Raw genomic sequence first — 23,085 nt, forward strand, 5'->3', positions numbered from 1 at the left:
GAAAACTCTGTCTAATCTCTTAAAGATGTGTATTTACTTAAGAAAACGATTTAAAGCAGCTCATGATCTTAATCTCATTTACTGTGCTGCAAACTTCAATCAAATCGTGTGTTCCTATTTGTGCTCCGGTACATCTCAGCAATATCAGAAGAAGATGGCAGTCTTTTAAAAAAAATACACTAAAAATAAATAAATAAATAAACAAACAAAACAAAACAAAAAATACACTACGCTGCCATTCCCCCAGGCTACAACTGTGTTCTACAGGCAACAATCAACTGAACTCCAGTGGTTTCATAGAGAACCGGAATCAAATGTCCATGAAGACATGGGAAAATGTGTAGGAAATTATGTAAAGAGAAAATAAGAATATTAGACTGTGTATACCCTGTGGTCACCGCTCTGATATGGATTAGAATAGAGATCCATGTTCCGTCTGTCTGTCTCTCTTTTTTTTCCCATGAGAAATCATTGCTGCAGACTGCCTGTAAATTGATTCTAATAAAATGCAATCTTTTAATCTGTGAAAATTTGAATTGAAATAAACGTGTATAATTAAAAAAAAAAAGAATAGAGATTCATGTAACTGTGGTAATGAAGAAACAGGAAAATGAAACAGCAGTCTTCTCCCACACATCTACAACCTTACTACGCAGTTTCTTTCTAAATTTCCTTTACCTCTGCTGGGAGTTGTCTTAATAGTGGGTGTAGTTTGTTTGCTTTCTTAAAATCATCAGGATAAGATCTCACCTCATCAGACAAGAACTTGTGAGCCAGTCACTCTCGTAAAGGGTCGCGACTGCCTGGACCACCCTAGATAAATGTCTGCCTGTCTCTTCCTGAACATTCTTCAGGGACAGCAGCTCTACAGCTTCCAAGTTTAATCCCTGCAAGGGGAAAGGAACTCTGTCTAACCTGCTAAAAATAGTGCATTTCAAGGAAGTGTCCCTTTTTTTTTTTTTTTTTAGCTTCAAACTAAAATAATCCTTTAAGTGAAAGTAAAATAATACTTGGGCAAATCATAAAAATGAAGTCACTCATTAACACATACTTACTGAGAATGTGGGAACAAAGATGAGGTCTAGAGATGAACAAGACTTAGTCACTGCGCTCAGGAAGGCTATCTAGCAACGCTCAGACGCTGTAAACTAAGGAAGATGTCACCAGTGATATAATCCTTATAGAGATCAGAATGAGCTACTCTGAAGAGAAAGAGAATACATCTGGCCTTTCCCCTCCCCCCGCCCCGGTAAAGAGAACCAGGAAAGGTGGCGTGGAGGCCACATCTGAAATGGATCCCGAAGGATAGTCTAATTCTGTCCAGGAAGGAGAAGTGTTGGACCTTGAAGACTAGGGAGATACAGCCAGCAAAGACAACAGCAGGGAGGAATAGGGTGTGTTCTGGGACAGTGCAGTTTAGGAATGGGGACCAACGGAAATATGCAGAGGAGAAATGGGGGTTAGACCGGGCCTTGAACGTGGAGGGAAGGGTGGGGCAAGTGAGCAAATATTGTTCTTTGGGGCCTGGGCAAGGAGCCTTCCATTTGGTGCTGTATTTACTTCTGGCAATGAGTTTTTTACAAGAAGATTTTTTTTTTTTTAAAGATTTTATGTATTTATCTGAGTGCGAGAGAGCACGAGCAGGGGGAGGGGCAGAGGGAGAGAGAGAGAAGCAGGGTCCCCGCTGAGCAGGGAACCAGATGTGGGGCACTATGTGGGGCTCCGTCCCAGGACCCTGGGATCATGACCTGAGCCGAAGGCAGACGCTTAACCGACCAAGCCACCCAGGCTCCCGTAAGTAGGAAGCTTCTAAGCTGAGGTTCCAAGGAGGCAGACATTGTCTCTGAAGAGCATGTCATTCTCCTACATCCCCCAGCAGCACTGTGCCTGGTCCTTGACAAACACTCCCCCAATATGCACTGAAGACAAACAGACCATACGCCCATGATTAGCTGCTCCATCCTATTGCTCTCCTGGACTGGTTTTTGTTGGACATTGGGAGCCACCAACAATTCTGCGTTAGAGGGATAATGCAATCACTGGGGAGCTGTGTGTTGAGAGGAGCAGACTAAAGGCTAGGGAGGTGGCGGGGGCGGGGGGAGCTGTTCCCAATGTTCAGAGCCTCAAGTGTTAATGGACATCTTGCTTTTGCTCAGCAGGCTCTGTTGAGACAGATTTTTCTAAAGAAGTATTAGAATGCCATAAAAACCCAACTGAAATCTAAATTATCTCCTCTACCAAATGTACTTCTACTGTGAAATGTAAGCACTGTGGAAAGGTATCAAATGAAAAGTTCAACTCCTTCCCAATCTTCCAACCCACAGCTCCACTCTTCATAGCATATTGTTCATTACTGTAAAAAAAGAAATGCTTGTGCACTCATAAGCATATAATATGCTTTTTAAAAACATAATGAGATCATTATTTTGCTTTTTTATTTAATCTCTCTTGGAGATCTCTTCCTATCAGTGCACAGAGACCAGCCTTGTTGTAAAAGCGCATAATGTTTCAGCTCAAGGAAGTACCGTAATACATTTTAGCAGTTGATGCATACTTAAGTTGTTGAGAGATTTTTTCCCCCCTTTTTAAAATCAACACTGTAATGAACTCTTTTTGTCCCAGAATGAATTCACTCGTGGTTAGCTGTATCAGCGTCTTGGATGGATACAGATGGGCTCTCTCGTGTAAGACATAATTCAGCCCATTTCCTCATATGTTAATGCAGTTAACAGTTGCTTATCTTAGCAATGAAGGAGAACATAAAGATAATCCAAAAATAAATTCACTCGCAAGAGTATCTCAGGATGTTCTGCCGCCCTGGAGCCTCCTGGAAGACTCCGGGCCAGAGTTCTGCCTTCTGAGCCTGAGCCCCTTCGTGCAGAATTCTTCATTCCATACTGGGGCAGGACAGATTTCCTTCCAGAGGGTCCCAGGGCTCTCCCCTTCTTGCTCTACCAGGGGCTTCAGGCTCCTTGGTTGACAGGCTTCAAATGCCAATGAAAAATGCAGGTGATAACAACCAGAATCATAGAATTGCAGAGCTGGGGGCGGGGGGGGGGAGGGTTCGAGATTATAGAGTGGACACCTTATATTTCTTAGATGCGGCAATCTTGACCCAGAGGTTTGAATATCCCAGTGATATTACACAGCCAGTCACTCCACAGCCCACCTTCCATGCTCCCGTCCAGAGCTTTTTCCAGTATATAGTAAATCTGCATGCTCTTCTTAATTACTTCAAAAAGACCATGGAAGCAAAATTTGTCTATACTATTCCCTTGGGTAGAAAGAATAATGCTTAAAAAAAAAAAAAAAAGAGGGGAGGAGAGTAGGGGAAGGGCAAAAGAGGTAAATGGCACTAGGAGGTACAAAAACTTGCAGTTATAAAAGTAAATAAGCCACGAGGATGAACAGTACAGCAGAGGGAATATAGTCAATAAAATTGTAATAATTTTGTACGGTGACAGATGGTGACTCCACTTATCATGGTGAGCATTCTGTAATGTATATATTTGTCAAATCATTATGTTGTAGACCTAAAACTAACATAATATAATACGCCAACTATACTTCAATTAAAAATTCAAAAAAAAAAATACAGGTCTACGAAATAAGGTTTGCTGCTCGTGCACGGTACAGCTTCAGAAGCACCATTTAAATTATAATCTTTGCGGATGGTGTCCCCTGTATTGTGCAGTGCACAACCTAAGTGGCCATACATGGTCGTCCTGAGGGGGAGAAAAAAAAAAAAGAACACCCTGAGACCATATACCTACAGAGAGATGGCACACATAGTAAGAAATCCAACAACCTCATTTTTAAATCATTTTAACTTCCTTCTCCACCGAATTCACTACTAGAATGTCTAGCAAGTTTCAGAATTTACACATTTGGGTTTCACCTCGGTCTCCTGTCCCCCGTTGAGGTGTTAACAAGCAAGTGCCGGTAACACTGCCGACTTGTAACACTTGAGACAGGCAGTTCTCCACAACGGATTTTCAAACCTGGGGCGACATAAGGCTGAAAGACTCTAGAGCCATATTTGTATTACTCCCCTCCCGTTGATGCTACAGAGTCTAAATCAGGGATCTCGAATAGCTCCAAGAACAGTCTCTTCAAGATCTAAATGTCATAGAGTAGCCGACTCCACCTTCCAATCCTTGGAGCCCAGCTCTGTCACTTACTGCAAGCACCTGCAAACCGGAGAGGTAAAAATCTGCGTTTTTGCAAAAGGAAGTACATGATGTGGTTAAGAACCAATAGATTTAAATATCAGCTTTTGCTTCTGACTTGGGTAACGACTTTGACTCTTGCGGTCTCAGTTTCCTCGTTTTTAAAATGGGTATGATAATGAAGGAACCTGGGACTTGGCAAGGTACCTAAAAGCTTAGCATAATGCCCGGCATACAGTAAGCGCTCAGTAAATCCAGAGCCTCTACCACCCTGGCTGGTTCACACCAGAGGCAACCAGAGGCAAAAGGCAAAAATACAGGCACCTAGGAGCAGGAAAAGAAGAAGTCTTCAGTATGGTTTCTGCTGAATTAATAAAAGCAGACTGGAAAATGCTTCCATTTTCACACAAGTCCATAGTCATCCATGGAAACTCCTAGGAGCAAGGAGTCATTCCTAGGACTGTTTTGATCGACACTTGAAATGCTAGATCTGGGGAAAACCTCACAAGGGCAGGTCAGCCTCGGGAGTGCAGAGCCCGAGTGCAGTTCCTCTCCTCAGGGCCACTGACCAAGAACAGAAAAGTGGGACAACCAGAGTAATTTCTCACGTCATGGGCAGTTTTTCCATATCACTGACTCATGGGTGCCAATGAGATTTCTCTGATGTGCTCTGGGCAACGGGGTTCCAGTCTTTCTGCATACCTGAGATCACCTCACTGTTCACATCCATTGGAGAAGAGCCACTATTCCATTATTTCTGGAATCTTCTTTTTTTCCCTAAGATTTTATTTATTTATTTGAGAGAGACACACACACATAGCACGCACACAAGTAGGGGGAGCCCCAGAGGGAGGGAGAGGGAGAGGGGGAGAGGGGGAGAGGGAGAAGCAGGCTCCCCGCTGAGCAGGGAGCCAGATGCGGGGCTTGATCCCAGGACCCAGGGATCATGACCTGAGCTGAAGGCAGACGCTTAACCGACTGAGCCACCCAGGAGCCCCTTTCTGGAATCTTCTTATCATTGCTTTTGTAGGGTGAATACTTGTAAAAGCTATGTATTACAACCTTTTTTTTTCCTGTTAATTGCGTGGCACTGAGTTGATCAAGAGGAAGGGGAAAAAAAAATCCTGCAAGGCCCACAGGCCAGGGCCTAACGAAAAGAGCCAGGGTAAGGATGTTGCTGAACCAGTTGAGGCCAGGCATAAAAGTGGACAGCCCATGGGTCATGCCCAGTGGCAAATGCTCTGAGAAGTATGAGAGAGCAGAAGTCAGAGGTTGCAAACGCCAAGGAGGCAGGCAGATGAATGAAATGTGTGACTGCCCAGGCTTATTCAGCAGCGAGGCTTTGGACAAACTGGCATGCATGCCCCACTCACTGGCATTTAATTTTTACAAGCGAAACACAGTGCGCGCGTTGAACCAGATGCATCGGGCATCGCATGTGGGCCGAGGGCATCCATTTAGCGGTCCTGCCGTGGGTTCTGGCAGCCAAGAAGTGAAGAGCAGAAAGGTCAGCCAAGAAAGGAAAGGACAGGTGGCAGCTCCAGGCCCGTGAGAGGCTAGGGTCTGGGCCCATATGCCGGGGGCCGGGGCCTTAAAACCCACAAGAGGTCAAGGTACGGTCAAAGGGAGTGCAAGCAGGCATGGGGCCACAGTGGCATTCGGGGTGGGGCCAGACCCTCTGTGAGCCAGGGGTTCCCAGGGCGCTGGGAACGTGAGAACATGGCCTGACAGCCCGACCCTAGGACAAGCCAGGGCCCCATGGGCGCTGCAGCCGCACACCTGCTGCTGGGGGCGGAGCCTGCCTCAGCGCGCGCGGCCGGGTCTGGGGCCAAGCCGCGCCTGATTGGAGGAACAGAGCTGAAGGGGCGGGGCAGTTCCTGAGAGGCTAAAAAGGAAAGGAAAAAACCCACATCCTTCCCCAACGTTTATTTCATAAACAAGTATATATTTAGCGCTAACTCTGTGCACTTTACAAGGTACAGCTGAGGTTACAAAGATAAGAAGCTATACTTACTCAGAGTAAGTGGCCTATTTTGGGTTAACAGGAGAGAGCGATTATTTGGCACCAGGGCTGGCCAAGTCATTGACCTGGATTTGGTAACATTTTAGCTCACTAATCATTGTATTGGAAGAGTAGGTAGATAGTCAATGGAAGGGAATAGGAACAGGCATACAGCTGAGGCTCCCAGAAGTGCTAAAAGAGTAGGTCATATAGAAGGAAAGAAAATTAAATTATCATAATCAGAATTTTGACAATACTTGATCAGAAGAAAATGGGCTTACGTATTTAAGGTTCTTAAGAAAAGAAAATGTGGACCAAGGACATTACTATAAACGTCACAAAATGCTATCAAGAAATTAGGGGATGAGGAACCCGGCTGGCTCAGGCGCTGGAGCATGCAACTCAGTCTCGGAGTTGTGAGTTCGAGCCCCACATCGGGTGTAGAGATTATTTAAAAATAAAATCCTTAAAAAAGAAAGAAAGAAATTAGGGAAACAAAAAAAATCAGGGAATTACCTAAGGAATCTATCAGAGAAAGAGCTACAATCAAAATGTCTAGAGACACTGATATGAGGACTGATAATAAGCAAGACATACATAGTTACCTGCAGGAATAAGACTAAATGAGCATTAAAAGGGAGATATTTTACTATATAATGGCTATAGGATCTGACAGTGGAGATATAGTACAACCTTAAAAAAAATACTGGAGAAGAATGAGTAGGGTGTATGCCAAAGACATAATTTTTACTGTTTCAGTAATCAAAACTGATTATGTGGAGACGGCTTATGTATAATGCAAGACAATCAAATGGGTAATTATGACATTCTATCTCCCCTGTGACTAAAAAACCAGGATTCAAAGTCTGTAAGAAAGAAAATACAAATGTAATAAAGAAGAGGTTAAACAAAAACACTTAAGCTTAAACTTGCCTTGGAAATATCATTATGAACTCACATACTGTGAGTTGTACTATTTTAAAATGTACTGTTTTATTTTTATATGTGTATATATATGCTTGTATGTAGATATATATATGTCTATATATGTGTTTTCCCAGTTCTGACCAGTAAACGGACCTAAAAACAATGACCACTCCAGTGAATAAGCATCCCTAGTGCCCGGATTATGGTCCTGAAATATCATTTCTCATTAAACAAACAAACAAACAGGGATTCTTGAAGAAATGGCTGATTCCAGGTCTAGACAGGAAATGAACAAGACAAGCCTGGATAACCTTAGCACACCAAATAGCATGGAAACTATCAAAGATTACCAAGATCATGTCAGAAAGACTAAGGATCCAACTGGAAGAAGATCCCACTGGTGAAAGGTGGGACTAATCTGAGTCCTGGTAAAAGTTAAAATTTCAGTGGATTGCAACCCATCAAATATATTTAATTCCACGATTATAACAATAATAAAAAAAAATAACCCACCAAATTGGTCACCTTTTGAAAATGACAGGAAACCAATTCTTGAAAAGTGGGTAAATCAAAGGAAAGAACCAAACATTCACTCTGGTTTTTCTATGTGAACTGTACCACTGGGTAACCGAATAATAGTTTGAAGGGGAGTCTATCCTTATAAGATGATTGCAGCTAAGAAATGAAATCAAAATGGTGCAATTAGAATATACCAGTCTGCAATCCCCAATGAACTAATAGATCCAGACAGTGAGGATCAACAGCTGCAAACAGCAAAAAAGAGTGGGAGAAGAAGACGTCTTATGCCTCCCGTGAAAGAATCCAACAGCACCTGTCACCTTGCCCAAAGGGATCAAACCCAAGTCTGATCAACCCTCTGGATCCAGATGCAGGAAACACACAGCAAAGGCGCAAACTGAACTTCACCATGAGTGCACATCTTGTTATCAACACCGTGGGAAACTCTACAGATCAAACAGCCCAGGTCCTTCAACAAAAAAACAAACAAAAAAATTATTTTTTTAAATGGTGGAGGATGTTAAGGGAATCTGTAGATTCAAAGAGACCTAAAAGACACATCAAGTTTTTTTAAAACATGAGCAAGACTCAACTATCATGACTATCATGGGTCAGACTGCTCACTTGGGTGATAAAGACATAAAGAGATGCAAGGAAGTGATTACTGTAAAAGTCAGGATGGCATTTGCTTTTGGAGGGACAAAGGAGAATATGACCTGGGCTGGGTATGTGAAGGCACTTGTGGAGTGGCTGGCCAAATGGTATTTCTTGCCTGGAGGGATGGTTATATCAGTGTTTGTCTTACAGTAAGTCAGTAAGTGTGTATTTGCTTTGTGTGGGTTTTGGTATTTATGTTTCATCTTATAATAAAGAGGTTAAAAAAAAGGCATTGAGAAAATCTAGGCGTGTCAAGAGAGAAAGAGCCAGCTGCTGGAGGGGATCACAGGGTGTAGAGGGGAAAGGGTCCCAGCAGCAGATCAACTGGGAGCAGGTGTCTGATGAAGGCCTTCTGTTTCAATGAACTTCTCGTGTTTAAGGTAAATGACTGCATCTATAATGTTTTAAAATTCGCCTTATAACACTTCCAATAATTTCCTAAAGCTTATAGCAAATGATGTGCTCCAAAATATCCCAAAGGCAATCTCAATGCAAAACGTTCTCCTGGGTGCCTACTGGAATGGCCAAAAGCTGCTGGATATTGGGTCCTTACAGACGTGAGAGTCTTCACTTGACTCAAAGTCATAGCTTCGAGTTCCCAGAATTAGACAAGGAAGGTACACCCTTTACTCTCTCCCTGACTCGGCTCCCCATGCAAGCTATTAGCAAGAGGGGATTAAGAGAGCGAATGAACAGAACCTTTCCCCCCAAACTTTAGCAATCCTCAAGTCTAACCGAACTGTCACACCCCAGGTGCTGTTACAGCTTTAGCAACGTGAGTTCAGGAACTAAGTGAAGAAATACAGGCTCCCGGGGTCGGCCCTGGTTCTGAGCTGTGGGGATGGGACATTGGAGCAGTGGGTCTCTTGCGTTGCTGGCCATCAAAACCACCGGACGAGACACACACAGAGCCCTGCATCTACTGTGGCCGACCCCCAACCGCCCAGGTATTCCCCGGGGGGCAGTCCCTGCAATACATGAACCTGTCCCCGCTCTTAGAAAACGTGCCTCACACCAAGACTCTATAAACCAGAGGGCACATTTGCCACCACTCAGACGGGCACTCGGCGGCACGAGCCAATGACGAAAGATGCATTTCTCTGGGTTACGAAACCTTTCCACCTTTCTCCCTTTACCAAATAGGACATCAGAGTTATCCTCGCAACTTGAGAAGCTCAGTTCCATGGGTTTTGAACGTCCACGCTCCTAACTTTGAAAGGTGAATTATATCTGAAATAATCCTAGGACTTTTGTCCATGAAGTAGACAGTGGCTAGCTGGAGAGGGAACAGCTTTTGAGAGTCCACAGGAAATGAGGGAGTTTGTAGCAGGTTTATTGAGGGGTAATACGCTGTAGCAGCTCAGAGCTCGTAAGGGGGGCGGGAGAATTTCCACGGTACCAATCCCAGGGCGGCCAGGCACCTGTGGGCTTACTTAACTTCCCCAAACCTCAACTCCTCATCTGTAAACAGGGATTAACACTCACACCCTTCTCATACATCCGTTTTGAAGATGAAATTAAACAATGTGTATAAAGCACTCAGCACAGCGCCTGATCCGCTCTAAGTACTCCATAAAGGCGTGTCGTTATTGCTATTGTGGTCGTGAACGTTTCCAGAAACACGAAGAACTCTCTATTTGATGGACATCTTCCAGGTTTGAATGTAGGATGCTGTCTCCAAAGTAAGTTGTGCTATTTTTCTAAATCCATGACCCTTCACATTAAAAAGGCACTACTAGGAGTAATTAAGTATATGCGGTGTTCAACACCTCCTACATCTTCTGTTTTTCTCCCAACTACTCATCATGGGTGGTTAGTTTTAATTCCAGTGAAACCTGGTTTTATCATACTCATTAATAATGATGGCCTTAACTACACAGCTTCTAGAGCGTGGGAGTCTGGGGCCAATGCAGGTGCTGTGTGCCCGCTCGGCATGCCCTCTCCCTTCTTCCTATTGGCACAGCCAACCTCCCACAGTAGAGTTTTCCTTTAACGATGGCTACTCACTTTCATAGCTTTCCTTGTAACCATGACTCAGTTCTGCTCCGTGAGGCCTGAGGAGACTTCAGGAAAGATTCTACCCCCGGATAGAAAGACATGGACACACTGCAGGGGAACAGATTCATCATTGCCCTCTCTGTGCCCCACCTCTCCCCTCCATATACACACACACTTTGTGCCTTTGGATGAAGTTGGGGGCAGTGTGCAATACCTGGTGCTGAGGACGCCCTTTTCTGCCCATGAGGCAGCAAGTCTGCCAAAGAAAAGGTAACATGGTAACGATGGGAGAGCGGAAGGATGGAAAGAACCTGGTCCCTGGTGATATTGTCTGAGCCAATGGTTCAACATTGGATTGGACCAACCACAGACTGCCCTTCACAAAAGATAATTTAATGACTTTACTGTTCAAACCTGTTAGCTGGGCATTCTCTTACGTGCTACCTAAAGCATCCTGATTGTTACGGCCTACATTGCGTCCCCCTCACAAATTCAAATGTTGAAGCCTAAACCCCAGTACCTCAAAACAGGACTGTATTTGGAGACAGGATCTTTAAAGACATGATTCAACTAAAATGAGGCCATAAGGGAAAGCCCTAAGACAATATGACCGGTGTCCTTACAAGAAGGAAATTGGACACACAGACATGAAAGGCACACACACAGAAGAAGTTGAGAACATTTGTTGCCAGCAGATCTGAGCTACAAGAAATAATAAAGGAAGCTCTTCAGGCTGAGAGACAAGAAAACACCCTAATGGAAACGGGTCTATGCTAAAGAATCAAGAGCCCCAAATATTGTGAATAAGTAGGTAAGTAGAAAAAAAGCTTTTTTCTCATGTTTTAATTTTTTCAAAAGATAGTTGCTTAAAGTGAAAAATAATAACTGTGATTTCTGAACACTCTACATAGATGTAAAATGTATAATGCTAACGTAAAGACTATCATTTGTAATACCCTTTACAAAGGTGATTGTTACAGAGAGACTTCTGTCCCCCACCAAATTCATATTTAGAAGCCCCAAGCCCCATTGTGACCGTCTTCTGAGATATGCCCTTTAAAGAGATAATTATGGTGAAATGAGATCACAAGGGTGGGGTCCTAATCTGACAGGACTGGTGTCCTTACATAAAGAGAGCGAGAAACACCAGGGATGCCTCGCAGAGAAAAGGCCAAGGGAGGATATAATAGAAGGTAGCCATTTGCAAGCCACAGAGAGAGGCCTTGGGAGACACCAAACTTGCTGACACCTTGATCTTGGCCTTCCAGCCTCCAGAACTGGGAGAAATACAGATCTGCTGTTAAAGCCATCCAGTTCTGGTATTTTGTTACAGTAGCCTGCGCAAACCGATACAGTAATATGGCATACTATTTATCATCAGGAATATAAAAACCCTGAGGGCAACCATAAAAGGGAACAGAACTTACAAAAGAAGGATGGAAGGTGAATCTGGAGTAGGTGTGCCTGGAAGGAGCTCAGAGTCCAGGTGTAGGAAGCCCAACTTCCTACAACCATCTCTTCTCCCAAACTGCGAGGCTCGAAGGCCATCCCCCTGGTGTGCTGCAGGACGGCTGCCTGGAGAGGGGGGCTCAAGCATGACTCAGAGTCATCCCTTTTCACCCTTGTTGACCCCTGGTCAAATATTTAAACCTCCAGGGAAAGACAGAAGCTCTACTAAAATGACTATTATGTATCATCAGAAGCAGACCTTTAATATACTCCATGGCTCTTACTAGAATGATAAATTGAGAAGTGATCAGAATTCAGAAACGGGGAAGAAAGTCTCAAGTACCGGCCCAACTCAAAATGCAAAAAAAGAAAAAGAATTTAAAAAAAGAAGAAGGGGGAGGAGGAGGAGGAAGTGGAGGAAGTTACGGAAAGGTGGCTTCAAAGAAAGAAACTGTGTTCTCCATCTTGAGAGACTCTCCCCACCATTTTGAAATGAGAGGGACACCCCAAGAACAGGACAGCCCTGGAGGTGCCGGGACCTCAGGACAGGGAGGGGACCTAGGGTAGGCTTCACCGGCCACTCGGTGACCGAGTCCTGGGCCTGGAGCTCCCCCCATCATCCGCCACTCTTGAAAAAGGGGCACCCATCCCATGAGTGATCTACAAGGAGATGGCCTCCAGTCGGCCAGCACCAGCCGATGACGTCAGCAGAGCCAGTGACCGGTAATCTAGATTTTTAACTAACGAACCCTGAGCAGATTCCCCAGGGTCCCTGCTTCATGGCTCTCAATTCCTGGATCTATTCGTGGGACACCACTGTTGGTTTTGGTTGTTATTTTTTCGTCTCTGACCTCATCGTTGGTCAACATTTCTCTACCCGGTGAGGACCTACTAGAAAAACCACTTTGTTGTTTCTTAGGATGGGTACCCAGGTGTTCATTTTGTGCGAGTTCATTTTAATCTTCTTTAAACTTTTAAAACCGCTCTATACTTTCAAGAGATTTGCTCTTTCCACTGCCAAAACCACCCTCGGCCCCCCCAAAAACAAACAAAAAACAATCCTACAGATCATCTGCTGCCTGAATAGTCTTCTTGATAGAACAAGACATTAAAACTGGTCTTCCAGGCTAGGGGTTTAGAATTTGCTGTGCATCAGTCAAGGGGGTGGAGTCAGAAATACAGAGTCCCAGGCCCAGCTATTGTAGGCGGAGCCCAGGAATCTGCTCGGTTGGTGTCAAGGGCCCCAGGGGATCCTGCTGTGCAGTCAGGTGGGGAGCTCTGGCCCCTGATGAGCCCTGCACTACAGTGGCATGCTGGAAGAGTTCAAACCTTCATTTGGTCTCTCACCTTTGTGGCTGCCCAGGTACTCACGCGTTCAAACCATCCCACTTGGGGCACACAGGCCAGGGATCCCCAGAGCCCCTGCTTCCTCAGAAGGCGGTGTCTGACCCTGGCAAGTCAGAGCAGGCTGAGCATTCCGGGACAGAGAAGCAAAGGAGCTCACAGAGGGGAGGTCTGAGCCCTCTCACCTGTCCCAGGTACCTGTGTGACTTCCTGGGAGCCTGTCCCTTCACTCAGGCACAAGGGGATTCCACCACTAAATTAGGACTGCTCTGCCCTTGGGCAGTGATAACATGGAATCAAACACCAGCCTTTCCCAGAAAACTACCTCATCTTTGTAAAGAGAGAAGAGGGGGCGCCTGGGTGGCTCAGTCGGTTAAGCATCTGCCTTTGGCTCAGGTCGTGATCCCAGGGTCCTGGGATCGAGTCCCGCATGGGGCTCCCTGCTCAGCAGGGAGCCTGCTTCTCCCTCTCTCTCTCCCTCTGTGCTCTCTCTCTCTCAAATAAATAAATAAAATCTTTAAAAAAGAGAGAGAGAGAGAAGAAAGAAACACAAAGGAGTTATTTCCTGATCACTGAGTGGTGGAAACGAGTCCGAGACTTATTCCTTAAAGGTCTGGATTGTCAAAGATTGTTCTGAACTCTGCAATCTGTTGCCAACATGGCATCTGCCAATTTTCTCAGAAGACTGGCATCTCTGCAGAATTCCTTTGTCACTTTTGCATGTGTGTGTGTGTGAGAGAGAGAGCCTGAACACAGTCAGCTCAAGGGCTTGAGGGAGGGAAGGATGAAGACAGTTAGGTCTTCACAAACACGCATCACAACCTCTGCCTCCTTCATTTTGGTATTTTGGTTACAGTCATATTGTAAGAAACTTTTTTTTTTTTTTAATGGTCAGGAGTGGAGAAGGTTGGCTCATTTCAAATATACATGAGGGTACTGCATGCCCTGCACAGAGAGAGAGAAGTGTACCCAGCAGACCCTGACCCAGAGGACAACCGTGAAGATGCATGCCTGCTCTCTGGAAATCTCACAACTTCCCCCAAGGACGTGCCAGCCCGGGTCCCTTTGGGACACCGAGGACAGCTGAGACATACCTGCCTGTCTGTCTTGGATAATCGGGTTTCATCCAAGACCTGTTTTAAACAAGGGCCTCCAGAGGTGAAAGGCCAACCGACTGCTCACATCTTAACTGTAACAGGTTTTTTTTTAAAAGCTTCCCTCTTGGGGCGCCTGGGTGGCTCAGTGGGTTGAGGGTCTGACTCTTGATTTTGGCTCAGGTCATGATCTCAGGGTCATGAGATTGAGCCCCTGGGTTGGGCTCCAAGCTGGGCGTGGAGCCTGCCTAAGATTCTTTCCCTCCCTCTCCCTCTGCCCAGTCCCTTGCCCCTGCATTCTCTCTCTCTAAAAAGAAGGAAGGAAGGAAGGAAGGAAGGAAGGAAGGAAGGAAGGAAGGAAGGAAGGAAGGAAGGAAGGAAGGGAAGGAAGGAAGGAAGAGAAGGAAGAGAAGGAAGGAAGGAAGGAAGGAAGGAAGGAAGGAAGGAAGGAAGAGAAGGAAGGAAGGAAGGAAGGAAAGGAGAGAAAAGCATCCATCATGCCCAGGGAGGCTCCCAGGATGCTGTGGTTCTTCTCATGCTCAGATACATAAAGCCCAGATGCCCTGCTCTGGCTCATTTCTCTTCAGCAGCAGAAGCAAGATTTCCCTCCATAATCACATGACCGTGCAGCTGGGAATCATTGAAATTGGGCTATATTCACCCCATTCTCTGGGCTCCTCTGGCATCAATACAGGGAAAAAAAGAAAGTTCACACTAAAAACACATGTGGTACCAGTTATCACTCTTCCTCTCCCCTCCACTCTGACCCTGTACAAACACCATCCTCTTGAAATGAGCCCAACTTGGCCGATCCAGGAAAGCCCACCCTTTGCTGGGTGCCTCCTGGACGCCAGGAGAGGGACCTTCTGCTTTAATCCACATCACAAAACCCATGATGTAAATACTATCCCCAGTTTTGAGCTGGAGAAAGAGGCTCAGAGAGCTTGAGTGGATTGTCCAAAGTCACACAGCCAACCAAGCGCGGCTGAGACCTGAACAGCTGAATCCTGCAGAGTCATGTGAACCAACCAGATCGTGACTAAACGAGAAGTCACCCTTATTCCCAATGTTTACGGAAACTACAAGTGGAATTTTGGATTTAATTCCATTCTCTGTTATTAAAGAAACAAACCTCGATTTGTTTATAAGTCAGCTTGGGGTGCTTAAGCAGAGGCCCATTCCTGTGTTCTCTCATCCATTTTTTTTTTTTTTTCCTTTTTGGTGGGACAGATCACTGTATGCCTGGCTCCCCAGTCACCTCAAGAGGAACATCCCCATGTTGGTCTATCACCTCTCTTGTTCTAGATATAAAAGCACACCCTCAACAAACTTGTAGATGCCCATCCAGCTTTGCAGCTGGTTCTGAACCTCCACTACCTTGGTCCTGAACCATAAATACTTGCCTCTAGAGAAAAAGCAACGGCTCTCAAAAAGGATGGGTGGGCATTACTTGATTACTGAAGAGCCTGTGACGTACTAAAACAAGTTTCTCAGGTAACTTCTCTGCTCAACCGGAAAGGCCAAGGAAACAAAGTCCTAGGAATCAAGCTAATTACAATTACACCCCTGGCTATCTGAAACAGACATCAGAAGAGATGTGCTTATTTCAGTTTCTTATCATTTTGAGATAAAAGTATTTTGAAAATGGTTCTTCTATCCTAAGGAAGTGCCTTTACTTGCCTTTGTGAAACAGAAGAATTCTAAACCCACTTTTGCCACCAGGGACTTCCTTGCGGGGGGCCGTTCTTACCAACATTTTCCGGCAAGTTGCCAGCCCTCCTGTGAACACGAGAGGGTTGTTCAGTGCTGTGCATACAGGAGGAGCTCTATCAATGCCTGCTGTGTGAATGAACGGTGCTCCCCGCCTGCAAGCTGGACGAGGGATACACCCCCAGATTTGTATAGACGTTCTGCTCTTAGACTCGTAGGCCAGATGGTTTTGCACGTGCCTGGATGCCTCTTGTTTCCAGAATTATCTATCCTCCACTTGTAGCTCATTTCCTCCTCTTACTCCGAAATGTCGCATGCAATCTAATGTCCACTGGATACTATTTGACCTCATTTATGTTTTGCAACGAGGTTCGCTGAATTTTTTATTTTTTTATTTTTTTTTACCCTCAAAGAATCAACCATTTTCAGCTGTTGGTAAGCACCACTTGCAGACAAAAGTCTAGAAACTGCAGTCAATTCAGACTCCAGGGCCAGAGTCATCAAAATCAGGGACAGGAGAGAGGAAAGTAAACTGTTACCCACAGGGAAACATAAAGGTTGGGGTGTTAAAAGCTCCTTTTTAGTGTTTGTTGAGTTCTCACTGTGTGCATTTGGTATTAAATGCAGGATGTGGGCAGTGTGAGGAGGGGCGAGGTGATAAAAGTTAATCCAGCCCCACACACAGTGCCTTCCGTCAACTTCTGTCTCAGAGCTGAGATGACTTAGAATGCCAGTAGGGGATCAAGGGTCCACTTTTTTTTTTTTCTTTTTAACCCAGGTTGGCCCCTGTGCACGGCCCCAGGGCCCAAGTCAGTGGTCCTGGGACTGGGGTTGCACTAAGGCTGCCTTTCATCTCTGTGAGAAAACAGGTGGCCCTCACTTGTTATCACTGATCCTCCCCTGCCTCCGGAAGGTTCCCCCATGTTCCATCCCTTCAATGAGTGCAAACATGGAGGGGATGGGGATGGGGAACGGCAAGGAGCAACTAGCTGAAATTCCCCAAGCCAGAAACCATCTAGAAATCCACCCCTCCTCCCGAATGGCATTTCCTAATGAGCGCTGTTTGGATGCAATCATTTCTCCCCACACACCCTTTCCTCCAATTTCAACAGAACGAAGAATTGCAGAGAATAGGTCTCATAAAACACTCTTCCAGCGGGGGCGTGCTCACCCTCAGTTTCTGGGCCATTCTGTTGGGAACCCACAGCGGCCTGTACCCACAACACCTCGCTACGAAGACGAACACTGTATCTGGCAATATAGTCAGAAACGGAAAATTAAGGGACAACGAAGATGAGATTTTCCAGCTCACGCCACCCCATTTCTCAGTGAATTTAAGCACACGAGACCAAAAGCCACAAGAGATTAAAATCTCCCTTAAAGAACAAAATTTCTGGGCCCACTTTGTGCAGAATCACTTTGCTTTTGGGGGACTCTTCTCAGATGCAGTGATTTCTCAATGATTCTTAAATTATCTGATAATCTAGATGAATATAATGGCTTATGAATACAAAACAGTCAATATCTAAAGCATTCACATTTTACAGGGAGGTAGGTGGTATCCATTTCCCGAAACTACTTACTCAAGTAACAGGTAGAAACTCAAAAGGTGGGCCAGGGGTGAGGGAGGCAATTAATGTGTACCGAGGGGCACAGCCATCCACAAAATCTACAAAAAAGCTAATTGTGTTACCAGCTAGAAAATTAGCAATAACTTGCTGACTTAACTCCTCATGACAGATCTAATTAGAAGGTGGCAATAAATGTTTCCAGGTGTTTAATTAAGTGTGATAATTATTTCTTTCCTTTAAGAGAGATGGAGTCATATGTTTACATTTCACAGCATAATGTTTCCTTAGTTAAAACACTGTGGAAACACTTTTGTGTAACACAGGATTGAAACCAGGATAAAAATATCTGCTGTGATAAGCAGCACTTAAAGTGATTTATCAGCTCTTGCTTTCATGTGCCAATGTACAATGGCAACGTAAAGCCTGCTCTGCTCTGGTGATTTCCTTTAGCCACATAGCTTTCTGCCAACCTTACATCTCAATGAAAAATTTGTATAAATGAATTCTTATCAAGGAAGCAGGGAAATTTTATGGGGATCTCTACTTTCATCGTAAGAACACAGCAAGAATAAAATGAGATACAGGAGAATTCAGAGACTATTAGAAGTGGATGGAACCTCCTCAGCAACCCAGGGAATCATTTTATGGATGGATTCAAGTGCAGTGCCGCTATTAATTAACCTTTTTTTAAATGCAGAAATGTACTCTACATTGAGACAGTAATGAGCACCCCGCCCCCCATGAAAGAATTTGCAGAAGGATGGAATTATCAGTCTTAAGTAACTCAAGGATTTTGTAGTTGCAAGGCTGGGCTCTCAACTATTGTCCCCTTCCTTCCAACATCCCCCAGGGTACTGCTCTAACTACTGCTGGGTTTGGGGAAATCAGCTGGCTTTACCATTACCGTGTCACTGAATCAATAAACATCCTTTAGGTATCAAAGTTCGGTTGGTCAGCCTGGTCTTGAACATGCCTATTAGCCTCCCTGGGTCCCAAGGCGCATCAGGTGTTCCTCCATCAGGTGCTTAAGGCTCGAGTGTCACACGAGCGCGCACAAGGACACACACACACAAAATTTTCTTCTTCAAAGGCAGTCTCCACCGAACGATCTCAAGGCGAAAACTCTAGTGTGCCCGTTTGACAATGCAGGGTTGGATTACAATCTCGGGCCAGCATCTCGGTCTGCAATCTGGGGCATTGTGATAACCCGGGCAGTCCTTTGGACAGCATGAGCTGTTAACAGGCGGCGTGACACATAGCGGGGGCCGCGTCTACGCAGGGAAGGAAGGAAGGAATCGCGAGTGGGGCTCAGAGGAGGACGTGGAAGTGAAGGAAAGGGTCGGCCCGAGTAGGCAGGGGCTGCTAGCCGGAGGTCTAAGGCAGTCGCCGCGACGCAGAAACTGGGTAAAACTTCGGGGAGTTTCCGGGGCTGTACGCGCCTGCACACACACTTCCACACACTCGCTCACATGCAGCCACTCACACCCACTCACTCCCGAAAGTCTTGGGGGGGGCGGAAAGCGCGCCCCCAGCAGCAGCCGGCTGCCCAGCGCCCGGGGAAGCCCCGAGAGGTTGTGTGTGCGAGACCCGCGCGCCGGGAGGCACTTACTCGGAAGAGAGGGCGCGGAGGCGCCGGGACACACAGGCGAACCTGGTGATCTGACGACGCGGAGTTCCCTAGTGGCTCGAACGCTCGCGGGCTTCCGCGGACCGATTAGCAGAGCGCGGGCCAGAGCCGGCGGGAGAAAAGGAGCCAGGGGCCGGGGGCGGGGCGGACCCGGCAGAGGGAGGCGCGGAGCGGCCGCGGCGGGGCGGGAGAGAAGGAGCCAGGGGCGGGGCTATGGGAGGCTCGAGGAAGCCGGGGCGGGGCCAGGAGGAGGAGCTAGAAGGCCGGGGGCGGGGCCACGAGGAGCTAGGAGTCCGGAGGCGGAGCCGAGAGGAGGAGCTAGGAGGGTGGAGAAAGAGCCGGCCGAGGAGGAGGGGCCAGGAGCGGGGATACGGAGGGGCTAGACGGTCGGGGGCGTAGCCGGGAGGAGGAGCCTGGAAGCTGGGGGCAGAGCGGGCCAGGTAGGAGGAGCCGGGGGCGGGGATGTGGGAGGAGCTAGATTGTCGGGGGCGGGCCATGAGGAGCAAGAAGGTCGGGGGCGGAGCTGAGAGGAGGAGCTAGGAGTCCCGGCGCAGAAACGGCAGGAAGAGGAGCCGAGAGGCGAAGAAGGCGCGGGCGAGAAAGAGTGGCGGGGCTAGCAGAAGGACCTAGAAGGTCAGGGGCGGGGAGGAGGAGCCAGGTATCCTGGACTGGGCGAACCGAGCCTGACACCGCGTTGGCGCGGCAGGTGCTCCGAAGAAGGCGGAGCGGGGCTGGGCAGCGGCCTGGGAGCTGGATCCGAGGAATAGGAATTCAGGAGCAGCTACAGGTGGAGAAATGGGCACAGTGAGCATTTTTCAAGTATTCAGAAGGGTTGGGAAAAAGTGTAGATTGGAATGAAGCTAAAATAACAAAAAAGGACAATTTAAATCCAAGTGCTTCCCCCGCCTCCCCCCCCCGCCCCGCTATAGGAGCTAATGAGCATTAATTTGACCCTTGCTTAGTAGAAAGCCAGAAGGATTTTAATCATGGGGGACATGTCAATTGTTGTTCCAGAAAAGTTAATCTGAAAACAGCAAAGAGAATGCCAGAGCCAGGAAACTTATGAAGTTACTGAAATCTGACAGGTTGGGATACTGTGGTAGGCAGAATAATGAATCCGGGAAGGATGTCCACTCCCTAATCCCTGGAACACTTTGCAGATGTGCTTAAGTTTAAAGACAATGAGATGGGGAGCCTATCCTGGATTATTTGAGTGAGTCTAATCTAATCATGTGAGTTCCGTTAAGTGAAAGAGTGGGTTGGGGAGATTCAAAATATGAGAGGAACTGGACCTAGTTCAGAAGCCAAGCATTGGGTGGCCTCTAGAAGTTGGAAATGGACCTCAGCCAACAAAAAGTGAGAATCTCAGTCCTACAGCCACAAGGAAGTGAATTCTGCCAATAACCCAACTGAGCAGGGGAAAGGGGACCCTCCCTTAGAGCCTACGGAAGGGAACTCAGCTCTGGAGGTGCACTTTGATTTTATCCTGTTGAGACTCACACTGAACTTCTGACCTACAGTACTGTAAAATAATAAATTTGTGTTTTAAAACCTTATATTGGTGGTAATTTGTTGTGACAGTAATAGGAAATTAACAGAGACGCTGAAGGCCTAAACTAAGTGCTTGGAGAGAAGGTGGCTCACGCAGGCCCTGGAAATTGATGGGATGTGGGGGTTGAGGGAAGAAGAGTCATCTAGGTTGATTCATGGGATTTCTGGTTTGGCAGGCTCAGTCTTTGGTGGTGCCACCCATTAGAGGGAGGGACAAAGGCATTTACTTTCTAAACACTTTTTGAGTCTGCAGTGATGCAACTAAATTAGAAGATTTTGTACACTCCCATCCTTCCCCACCCCCAAATAATTAGAAATGATTGCTGCCTGAATGCCCATGCGCAGTGATATTTGTCACCACCGAGAACTGTAGTAATGTATCTGCCGCGTGTAAACTGGATGACTTAGGACAAAGCACAAAGCGTTAAGGAGACCTGGTGTCTGCTGTCCGAGATAGAAGGAGGAGCGGGGCTGGGCCGCAGCCTGGGAGCTGGGAGTCTGCATGACTGCTGTGAAAGTCAGCCATTCAGCTCTAGGAACCATCCCCATTGCTTCACTTCTGTCTCCCTTGTTCCCAGCTGCACCCTAAAACAGCACTGCCCAGAGCCCCTTCTGTCTTTAATCTATCTTCAACATTCTTTTTTTTTTTTAAGATATTTATTTATTTATTTGACAGAAAGAGAGAGAGAGCACAAGCAGGGGGAGTGACAGAGGGAGAGGCAGACTGTCGGCTGAGCAAGGAGCCCAACGCGGGGCTCCATCCCAGGACCCCGGGATCATGACCTGAGCCGAAGGCAGTCGCTTAACCAACTGAGCCACCCAGGCGCCCCTATCTTCAGCATTCTACACCCGGACTAGTCTCTTATCTTTAACTTAATTTTTGACTCTTCCTTTCCCTGACATACACTTGGACTTCTCCCAGTCGGCTTTCTCTCCTACCCAGCCTAACCCCAGCAACCAACACTTTAGCCACTCACTGCTAGTGCCTCCTATTCCTTTACCTCATCGTCCTTTCCTTGTACACACTTGGCAAATCTTCCTGGCCATCCACATTTTCGATATGGACTCAGGAAGAACCCAAAAAGGTGACACTTGATTCTCTACAGACTCATGACCTCCAATCTCAGCTAAGTCTGCGTGCAGCCTAGATATCCTCCTGCATCACGAGTGGAATGAAGGGGGTTCAATATTTACCCCTTTCCTTGAGACATCTTTCCCACCCCTCGCCCTTCCTGCTCTTAATATGCCATCTTACCTCCTAATACAAAATAGATCAGCAATAGCGTTTTCTCGACTTCCTGTTGGAGCTAGCAAAAATACCATCTGCATCCACTCATCTTGGTTTCCTTTCCTCTCATCCCAGTGGATCCAGAGTAAACCCTCTCACCAGTTCTCTGGGTCCCCCCAGAGCCCTCGCTTCTATCTACATGGGCTGCATTCAGTCAAATATCCTTTCTCTCTCTCTCTCTTTCAAGATTTTATTTATTTGAGAGAGAGAGAACAAGCAGAGGGAGTGTGGGAAGCAGACTTCCTGCTGAGCAGGGAGCCCGATGCGGGACTCCATCCCGGGACTCCAGGATCATGACCTGAGCCAAAGGCAGTCGCTTAACCAACTGAGCCACCCAGGCGCCCCCTCCCCTCTCTTTTATTCTCAACCTCTCAAGTTCTGTTCTTTCCTTGCAAAACTTTAGGGGAACCTGGGTGGGTGGCTCAGTCGGTTAAGTGACCAATTATTGGTTTCGGCTCAGGTCATGATCTCAGTGTCATGAGATGGAGCCCCATGTCAGGCTCCATGCTGAGTGTGAGGTCCGCTTGGGATTCTCCTCCCTCAGCCCTTCTCCCCACTTGCACACTCTCTCACTCTAAAGTAATTCTTTTAAAAATGCTAAAAATAAAAAAAAATAATGCAAAGTTAAAAATTCTCCATGGACCCTGCCACCTTCTCTCACTTCAACACACTTTACTAGGGCCATCTAGACCTGACAGGCCACAGGTGCTGCTAATAGAAACAATGCAGAGTGGCCATCACCTCAGGGCTTATTTTAGGGGGCTGGGGAGGGAAGGGGACTCTACAATCTCAGGCAACTTGCATTACGGTCTTAAAGAACTAGTATTCTTCCACCATATTTCACAGTGTGATAATATTTAGAAGTTAGCAAAGTTATTACCTTTCCTATCTTACTTGAGCCAATAAACACTTGGATCACTTCATTTTCAAATTAGCTCTTGTGTTATTTCCAATGTGGAGCCACAAAAAAAAAAAGTATTAGAATCTAGGAATCTTCTAATCACTAGTCTATTAGTGAGTGGCTAAATATATTTTTAAGTACTTGCAGCTCTGTCTGGATTAATGAATCCTCCCAGACCAAAAACCCAAGACACAAGACACCAACACCCTATAAATCACATGAGGTAGAGATAACTGTAACTCTAGCTGCCTGCCAAAAATACCTCTGTGCATGCCTGT

At 46.4% G+C, this 23,085-nt stretch overlaps 1 protein-coding gene across 2 annotated transcripts in view; it reads right to left on the reverse strand.

Moving 5' to 3' along the window:
* Window positions 1–19,209, reverse strand: part of TNFAIP8 (TNF alpha induced protein 8) — a 101,899-nt gene extending 82,690 nt beyond the window's left edge. The window contains exon 1 of one of the 2 annotated variants that reach the window (XM_081827208.1): window positions 19,050–19,209. In XM_081827208.1, coding sequence (XP_081683334.1) covers window position 19,050 — 1 coding nt within the window. In that variant the 5' untranslated portion in view covers window positions 19,051–19,209. The remainder of the gene's footprint in view (window positions 1–19,049) is intronic. The other variant, XM_081827207.1, reaches the window with a different exon arrangement.
* Between the last annotated feature and the right edge of the window lie 3,876 nt (window positions 19,210–23,085).

The sequence above is a fragment of the Leptonychotes weddellii genome, chromosome 7 (genome assembly GCF_054177405.1).
Source record: "Leptonychotes weddellii isolate Sample4059 chromosome 7, ASM5417740v2, whole genome shotgun sequence".
NCBI lineage: Eukaryota > Metazoa > Chordata > Mammalia > Carnivora > Phocidae > Leptonychotes > Leptonychotes weddellii.